Source organism: Akebia trifoliata, chromosome 4, assembly GCF_017979445.1.
Source record: "Akebia trifoliata isolate Shusen 1 chromosome 4, ASM1797944v1, whole genome shotgun sequence".
Lineage (NCBI taxonomy): Eukaryota > Viridiplantae > Streptophyta > Magnoliopsida > Ranunculales > Lardizabalaceae > Akebia > Akebia trifoliata.
Window position 1 is genome coordinate 36209380 of NC_141378.1, and position 9176 is coordinate 36218555.

At 35.2% G+C, this 9176-nt stretch overlaps 1 protein-coding gene across 1 annotated transcript; it reads right to left on the minus strand.

The window, feature by feature from the left end:
- Window positions 1-200: 200 nt before the first annotated feature.
- On the minus strand, window positions 201-4200 carry LOC147404817 (putative serine/threonine-protein kinase At1g01540). The gene is made up of 7 exons (XM_086440894.1): window positions 3318-4200; window positions 2803-2907; window positions 2242-2364; window positions 1969-2139; window positions 1698-1827; window positions 1351-1560; window positions 201-637 (listed from the first exon to the last, which is right to left on the minus strand). The coding sequence occupies exons 1-7, from the start codon at window positions 4001-4003 to the stop codon at window positions 491-493; spliced, it is 1572 nt and encodes a 523-aa protein (XP_086297020.1). The 5' UTR covers window positions 4004-4200; the 3' UTR covers window positions 201-490.
- Window positions 4201-9176: the final 4976 nt, after the last annotated feature.

A 9176-nucleotide genomic window follows, 5' to 3' on the forward strand; every position in this document is an offset into this window, starting at 1 on the left:
CAATACTTAGTTGGAAGATGCCATCCTTATTTGTCAATGGCAACTGTCTGTGGGATAAAACATGAAACTCTTGATGCACAGTTGATTTTATTTTTTTCCCATTTTTTGGTGAACCCAATTGTCCAGTCTTATGTGCATAGTTTGGAATAGAATAATGAAGAATTAAAGAACTTTAAAGAAACCCAAAATTAACAAACAAATTAGAATAGAGAAATGATGTTATTTTTTAAATGATAATCAAAATTAAAACTGAAACTCCAAGATACAAATTACATATGATGCTACAAAGCCCCTCTTGGAAAAGGACTCCAACGGATATGTCTGAACTGAATCAGTCATGATGGTATACAGAGTGTGGAGAGATGCTAAACAAAACTAAAATAGTATATAACACTGATGCAACTCACATATATGTATAGGCCAGCTCTGGATTGAGAGAAGCAAGGCAACATACGTAGCGATCCACCTTTTGCTTTAACTTCTCCTCAGTCTACGTCTCATCTTGGCTTTCTTGTTTGTTCCACCTTCCCCTATTGGCTTGGGTACCACTTTCATACCCACTACTGTCACCTGATTCTATTATCCGCCTTGAGATATCATGATGTGCACGTCCTTGATCTCGTCCTGCTCGACGATCCTGAAGAACAAATAACAAGTTGGAACTGAAGTAAGTAGAATGCGTACAAATACAAGGAACATCAAAAAAGAATAAATAAGAAATAAATACTACAGTCGAATTTTTGGGTGAGTTGGATTTGGAACAAGTCCTAAAATTTGTTTGTTACATGTCAAACAACAGAGCTATGAGTCCAAGGCTACAAGACGGTGGTGACATTGATTGCACCCTATACATCAGCAGAACTTATCTAAAGCTATCTTTAGCTTTCCCCGTTTTTTCTAATACAACATAAACTCACCATAGGCACACCGGCATGATAGTTGTGCTGTTTTTAGTTTCTAGAATGAAATAGAGCACTAGTAGTTCAAATTCTGATTGTAGAGATGTCCCAAGGATAATTATTGTCCATGTCTATTCGCACTAATCATTATGAAATTTACATGGATTCAAAATCATGCTAATGCCAGAATTTAGATTATTAATTCTCCCATTTGAATCCACTTAAAAAGAGATTTAAGTATTTGAAAAGTCTATTTTAAATTGTCAATTAGGCTTCTTTTTTTTTTAATTTTTTTATTGTAAGTTTAAAAACGGCATGATGATTGCAATATAATCAAATCACAGGAAATTAGAATACCAGCTGCAGCATCGTATTCAGCATGAAAATTCTAATAGTAATATACAATTTTGAAAAGAAAAAAAAAATTAAAATTGAAAGAAAGTAGACATACATCTCGGAAGGGGAAATCATCGGCCTCAAGCATATGTATCACATGACCCATCTTTGGCCTCTTCTGTGAATCTGGGTCCACACATTTCAAAGCTACTAAAAGGGCCCGTTTCAATGCTCTTGAAGAAGGTTTTTCAACTATCTTAGGATCCAAAACTCCATCAGCATTCCGGTTCACAACCATTGTCTTAAGCCACTCAACAAGGTTAATCTGAAAATAACTGAGTCAGGCATTAGAAAAATAAAAAAGATCTAGAAATTATTTTGAATTTGTCCAGCAACATATAAACTAGTCTTGGCAATTTATCGGCAAGTAGTCTTTGTAATTTAATATATACATAAACATACCTCTCCTGCTGGTCTGCTGTAATCAACTGGGTTTCTCCCTGAAAGAATCTCCATAATCAGAATCCCAAAACTGTATACATCACTTCGTTCATTCAACATGCCTGTACTAGCATATTCAGGAGCTACATAGCTACCAAAAAACCAACAAAAAAAAAGACATGGAAACAGAACATTATCATTCTTTGTCGCTCCAATAGTCAAGTCTCATCCAGGCTACATCTACTTTGTTGTAAATTAAATGTGATTATCATATGAAGAGATTTCAACTGACCCAAATGTTCCCATCACACGAGTTGTAATATAACTACTCTCCGATCCCAATAGTTTTGCCAATCCGAAGTCAGATACCTTGGGGTTCCATTGCTTGTCAAGTAAAATGTTACTTGATTTAACATCACGATGAACAACCTTAGGTTCAAGTCCCTCATGAAGATAAGTCAACCTACATTTTTTTTTGTAAGTTTCAGTCACGACCGACAGCACAAGAATTCGAACAACGAAGAAGCTCACACATGAGTTTAAGTTGAAAAAATTTATACTATACCCTTTCGCTGTTCCGAGTATAATGTTCATTCGAATCTCCCATGTAAGAGGGCTGTAAAGACCTACATCCCCATGAAGCCACTGTTCTAAGTTCCCATTGTCTACGTACTCATAAACAAGCATCCTAAAAATACATCCAAACAAGTAAATCAGATCCATAGTGACAAAGTCAGGATTTGAGAAAATTCGGCAAGGGGAAAAAATTCACAAAAGGGGAAAAAAACAGGGAAAAAATAAAGACATACTAGTACTTAACATCATAGTAAATAAAATTAAAATTTTTCATGTTAAAATATAATATAAAAATGTAACTTTCAAAGCTTTGTGAATAAGTAGGGATTAAATCGCCGATTGAAAGAATAGTGAATTAATCATGACTTTTTAAGAAAATTGGAGCTTTTTTTCACTATGATCAGAACATGTATTTCTCTTTCATTCCATTTAAAGCCAATCTAAGAGACAAAACAAACATCCATTAAATATTAGCAATTTTAGCCTGCAATTGCAGAAATGAACATTCATACAAAGGCAAGACACTGTTAACTAACAAATATTGGAATACCTATGAGCGCCTTCAGCACAGTAGCCAAGCAACCTCACTAAATTCTTATGCCGAACACGTCCAATTGCTTCAACTTCAACCTTAAACTCCCTCTCTGCTTGTCCCCTGAAGTAAACCAACTACCATATTAACCAAATTCTACATTTCACAAAGATAACTCCTAAATTAGTGTTAAAACCTCCATTAAACAGTCAATGTGAGCTACATTCCAGATTGGGTTTTCCCTGAAATTGAATTATAGCTCAAATTAACATTATAATTACAAGACCAACATATAATTCCAGCAAATTAAAGATGAAACCCCCAAAAGTAAACCAACTAATTTATTAACCGAGTTCTACATTTCACAAAGAGAACTCGCAAATTAATGTTAAAACCTTTAAACAGTCAATGTGAGCTACATTCCAGATTGGAGTTTATACGAAATTGAATTATAGCTCAAAATTAACATTATAATTACGAAACCAACATATAATTTCAGTAAATTAAAGACGAAAAATTAAGCAAGAAGGCACCTGTTATTGAGTAAATTCTTGACAGCAACCTGAGTATTGTCCTCCAATACACCATGGTAAACAATTCCGTATCCACCTTCGCCAATTACATTCTCATCAGCGAACCCATTCGTCGAAGCTTCAAGTTCTCTAAGGGTGTACCAATGCCCCCACCCCAAGTGTGAGACCTCAGGAACCACTATAGGAACCTGATCAACCGGTCGACTCTCCCCACTCGACCCACCACCACCGCCGCAAGCACCAGCACCGCGTTCTGGGTACGAAATCCGATGATCCTTCCCAATTTCAATGTGAATTCTATTAAGCCCAAATGGGCTCTCTTCTTCAGGATGGAGAAGCAATGCTTGCCGTTCAATTAAGGCGACTGGGTCCGATTCGGGTAATGGGTTGGGAGGAATTTGAGCTAGATCAGGCTTGGAATCATGATTATGGTGAATTGGATTCCGAGAATGATCGATTCGAATTTCTTGGATTTCTTTCGACTCATTTGGGATTTTGGATTTAGAAGAGGACTTTTGTTTAGAGGAGTTGTTGCGATTTGAGGTGAACCAAAGAGAGATGAGAAAAAGAATTAGAACAAAGGCAGCTCCAACGCAGATACCAAGAACTACCCATAATCTAAGCCCGAATATTGAGGTTCTTTTTGATAGCTGATCATTCAAAAACGCTGCTTTGTACTCTGACATTCTTCCTCTTTGAGTTGAAATTCAAGAAGCTTTTACAAACAAGGTCTCCCTAGGTAGATACAGAGAGATTAAGAGAAAAAAAAAAAAAAGAATGAAAGAAAGAAACGAGATGAAAAATGGGTGTGAAACAGAGAAGGAGAAGAAAGGGTGATGAGTGGGTTTTGAGAGGAGCAAAGGAAGTGTGTGTGTGTGTGTGTGTGTGTGAGAGAGAGAGAGAGAGAGGAGAAAGAGGCAGCTGTCATGATATGACCTTTGGAATAATAATAGGATCGTCCACTAGTTTTGTTGTTAAACGTTCAATAGTCCAAAAAAATTAATGTGAGGTGATTCTTAGATTTTGATTTTTTTATTTGGATTTTGTTTCGTCTGAATGTCCCTCTCTATGTAAATATGAAACCTTCAAGGAGAAAGAAGAGATTGACATACAATTAAAAATTGGGCTGAAACCGACTTTTATAAGATTAGAATCATGATTTTTAAACTCGTCCAAGAACGAGACGTATTGCCCGAGTTAACTCAGTATCAGAGCTGAACGAGACTAACTCTCAAAATCATTTTTTTGATCGAGTTTTACGTCTCACGTACAATTTTTCAAGTTATCTCATGAGATGTCTCAAACGTATTGGAAAACTCGTCCAAGACGACTCGGTATCGAGTTGAACGAGACGAGACGCGATACCGAATTTAAAAATCATGATTAGAATATAATAAATTATAACCTTTGAAAAATGGTGATGGGAGCATTCATATGTAATAGTAGTAGTACTGTTGTGGGTGATGGTGGTGATTAAGGTTATAGAATTCATTTTATGTCATAAGCAACGGAGAGGATCCTTTGCCTGCTTTATCATAGATTATGAAATATGACTTTTAGAGGTCATGCTATTTACACCTACCATTTTTCACAATTAAAATTCATTTTGAGTCTGATCCATAGAGGAGAGTGGATGACTGAGCATAAATGATGGGTGCCAATAACTTGGATCATTCTAAACTGAAAGAGCAATCCTAAAGTGACCTCAAGATTAGACTTCACATCGCACGCCCAAATGTGAAAGTGCATGACAATCATAGATGCTTTCCTTGAGATATGAGTAAAAAAATATGTGGTTCCTATCCACTTTCACATCAAGATGTGGATATGAGGTCACTCCAGCACGACTCTTTCAAACCAGTTATCTTGGCTCATCCCTGAGCCATGTCGGGTTAACTCACACATTCAAGTCTCATCTCAAATGAGTAAAATAATTTAAATTAATTTATATTTTTATTTAAATAATTATTATAAAATGAATTAGTAGATGCTCAATCATAGAATCTATATTTTAGATAGATAACAAACATTTAGGTTACTAGAAAAAAAATTAATTAATTATATAAAAAAAATAACCTAGCTGACTAGGCTAAGTTTTCATAAAACTTCCAATAGTCGAGATAACTCAGATCTTGAACAAGTCAATATGATGGCTTACTCTCATAGTCTCATTAACCATCTTGCATGATTGCCTTCGAGATCAAGATGGCTCACCTAAGAGAAAGTCATGAAATACTCATCGGGTGAGCTTATTATTATGAGATTAGGGATTTTGTGTTGCTTGTCGAAAGCACCTCGAATCCCTTTTCTTCTTTTTTTTATTTAATCAAAAGTGTAATAAATTGGGGGATTTTCTAGTAATTAGGAGTTGTCACCTGGTTTAGGTCTAGAAGCCAAAAGATAACATTAAAATGGATCTGAAGCGGTTCACGGGTAAGAAAAATGGGAAATGGGTTGAGTTACGGGTTTCAAAAGGTATTAGACACCCAACCCGCTTGATCAAGGTGATCGGTTTTTACTGCAATCAAAGACTATTCTATAATCAACGGATAAAGACTAAAGTCAATCCAAGGTCAAAGGTCATCATCATCAACTCATATCGAACCGGCCAATCAAATCCTATGCCATAATTTTCTCAAATAAAAGAAATCCCTTTAAAATTATATTGAGAAATTTTTAGACAAAAAAACTTTAATTTCAAAAAAATTTAATTTCTAGAGATTCCACGTGGCATGTATTAATTCGTGAATTACTGCACATAAGTTAGTGAATATCCTTTTGAAAGTAAACAAAAAATAATTTGAACATCATGTGAGCAAAGATTAACTCACTAATCATGCTTTAAAAAAAAAATTCAACTTAACTGTCACATGCGCTAAATCAATGAGTCAACTTGTTTCGTCAAAAATCAATTTAAGTGTTACATGCAAAAAAAAATTAGTGATTTTTCTCGAGATCAAATTTCATAAAAACAAAGAAGAATTTAAGTGCCGATGTTTACAAAAATGATGAGTTGACCCACATATTGATACTCATACCTCCAAAATCTCACAAGAAATTTAAATTTCATTTTACTAGAAGTACCCAACCTAACATTAGGATATTATTCTAATGGTAGCAATCATGCAACAACCCAATCGTTATGTCTAAGAACTTAATCTTGAGTGATGACATTTTACATGAAATAACGATTGTATTCATACTAGCCGAATATCGTGATTCCAACGAATCAATTCTCTTGATCAGATACACTCAAGTCTTAGCTCCATCTCCCTATAACAATCAAATGAATTGATAAAAAAATTAATTTTAAATCATAAAGCCGAAATAAACTTACCTTCGATCTACTATGCGAACAAATGTTTGGTTTCTAAGGATCCCTTTAGGATTATCCCAAAACCTTTACCCCACTTTCCCAAATCAGAAGGAATGACACAGATGGTAATTGGAAGATAGGGGTGTTAGTGGCCGAGACTGCGAGTGCTGCGCTAGACAAGGTGCTTGGTCAGAGGTAGAAGTCAAGAAGAGTGCAATGAAACCGTGATAATAGAGACGATCTGAAAAGGGTCTATCTGAGGTAATTGAAAGGATGATGAGTGGGCTGAAATCGGGATAATGGAGAACAAAGAAGGACATAATGTAAAAGAGGTGATTGGTGCGTTAATGAGAAGGAAGAAGATGGAGTGAATGAGCTATGGATGGTCCATTAATGGATAAGAAGGTGAGGACGTTGAGGGAGATGTGGTTGGTGCGTTAATGGTGACCGAGAGTGGGAGAGATGGAGGTGCTGCTATGGGACAAAGAAGCCGAGATGAATGGGCTGAGGTCTATGCGTGAATGAGGGTGAAGAAGATGATGATTGGGGGGCTGAAAGAGGAAGAAGAAGATAAATGGAGGTGATGGTAGCTGTGCATAGATGAAGAGATGGGGTCCTATAAGGACGCCCTCCCTCTCTCTCTTTTGTGCTTCAGTCGAACTCGAACCTGGTAAGTGTGAGCAACAACAACTCCTTAAGCAAGGGATAATGATCCCACACATCCTACAACATTTAATATTCTCTTTTAAATTTTTGAATTTATTGATTGGTTGATTTCTTAACTTTTAAAACTCTCTCAATTGACTCGATTGGGAATTTGATTGGTGTTTAAGATTTAATTATTGGACTGATTGGTGTTTAAGATTTAATTATTGGACTGATTGGTAGTTTAATTTATGATATTTTTTATAGATTAAAATTTTGTGTAAATTTTTTCGAATTGGCTTGATTGAAGATAGTTAGTTATCGATGATTGGTTAATATTGGAATTTTAAAGTTTAATTACATTTCGTCGATTAGTCATTTGATCGAATGTCGGATTCAATCCTTTGATTTGTCAATTTTAAATTTGATGGAGGAGTTATTCTCATTATTTCATCGATGGTTTGATTCACGATTTGATTGGTGAACGATTTTTTTTTACATTGATAAGAGGTCAAATTTTATTAGTTGATTGGTGATTAAAAAATTTAATTGGCTCAAAGGGGTTAATTTGAATTATTTAATTGAGTTAAATCAGAAGAAAATTTAATTATTTAAATTTGTGACGATTGGTTATGTAGATACGCGAGCTTTGAAATATTTTTTTGGAGGTTTGAAGTCATTTACATAGGTTTAGGAGTCGTCACCATTCAAAGAGTTCGGGTGTGAATGGACACCACTGAAATACTTTAAAATTTTATTTTTCTTAATTTGTAATGATTCACATATCCAAAGGATAAAGGGGAAAGGTCTTCCTAGAGAACTAAGGTAAGGAGGTTCGGTTGAGGGACAAGAAAGGTGTTAGATACCTTGTCCCTCCCATCCAAAGATGGTTATCATAGGTGAGATTAAAAATTATTTTTTTGAGATTTTGAAAGTAGATATGAGATTATAGAGAATTTAAAGAAATTCAACTATGATCTAATTTTAGGAAACAAAGAAATTAAACTAATGAGTAAGCTAAAAATAGAAAATGTTACTTACTAGATTTGTAGAGGTAAACCAACAAAGGAAAATAGTCCTAGAAAATGCTATAATGGATCAAATAGAAAATATATGAAAAGACAAGAAGATACGCAATGCATGATAGAAAACATGTTTAAGGAGAACGAAAATCTTTAGCAACAATTGGAAGTCCAATAGAAAGAAAGAATGACCACTATAAGACCACATACTTAGGAGATGGAAGATCACTCCTGATAAGAAAGTAGCGAGTTGAAAACTCCTAAAGAAGTAGTAAAGTCAACTGCAAAAGCAACCACAATGGCCCTATCAAATTTTCCAGCTAGGTTAACACAAGAACACAATGAGAAGATGGTTAGGAGGGAGAATGAAACCCTAAGAAGCAACGGTGCAAACATATGGCTACTCAATCTATGAATGGGATTCAAAGGTTCTTTTTTACTTCAGAGATCTTGGCTTTGAAATGCCAAACAATTTTGTGGCACCAAGATTCAGGACGTTTAAAGAAACCAAGGATCTAGTAGAGCATTTGTATCACTTTACACAAATTCTTGCTCTGTGGGATGTGAACGAGGCTTTGATGTACAGATTGTTCCAATCAAGTTCGTATGGGAGCGTGCTGACTTGGTTCCACATATAGGATTCTTATTGGATCTATATCTAGTTTTGAGGAGCTCGGATATGCTTTCATCTCTCAATACATATGCATTAGAAAGCAATGTAAAAAATGTTTACACCTTGTTCAACATGAGGATGTATAAAAGATAATCTCTTAGAGACTTCATGAAAGATTCCAAGAAAAAATATTGGCATTGGATGGCTCCTACCAGAAAATAGTTGTCATTACTTTTAACAATGCTTTTTCGTCGGGCTATAGG

Excerpts from the sequence above, each read along its gene's own strand:
- LOC147404817 (XM_086440894.1), bottom strand. The coding sequence starts at position 4,003 with ATGTCAGAGTACAAAGCAGCGTTTTTGAATGATCAGCTATCAAAAAGA. Across the intron at positions 1,828-1,968 it reads CGTGTGATGGGAACATTTGG|CTATGTAGCTCCTGAATATG; the intron begins GTCAGTTGAAAT and ends GTTTTTTGGTAG. Across the intron at positions 1,561-1,697 it reads ACAGCAGACCAGCAGGAGAG|ATTAACCTTGTTGAGTGGCT; the intron begins GTATGTTTATGT and ends AGTTATTTTCAG.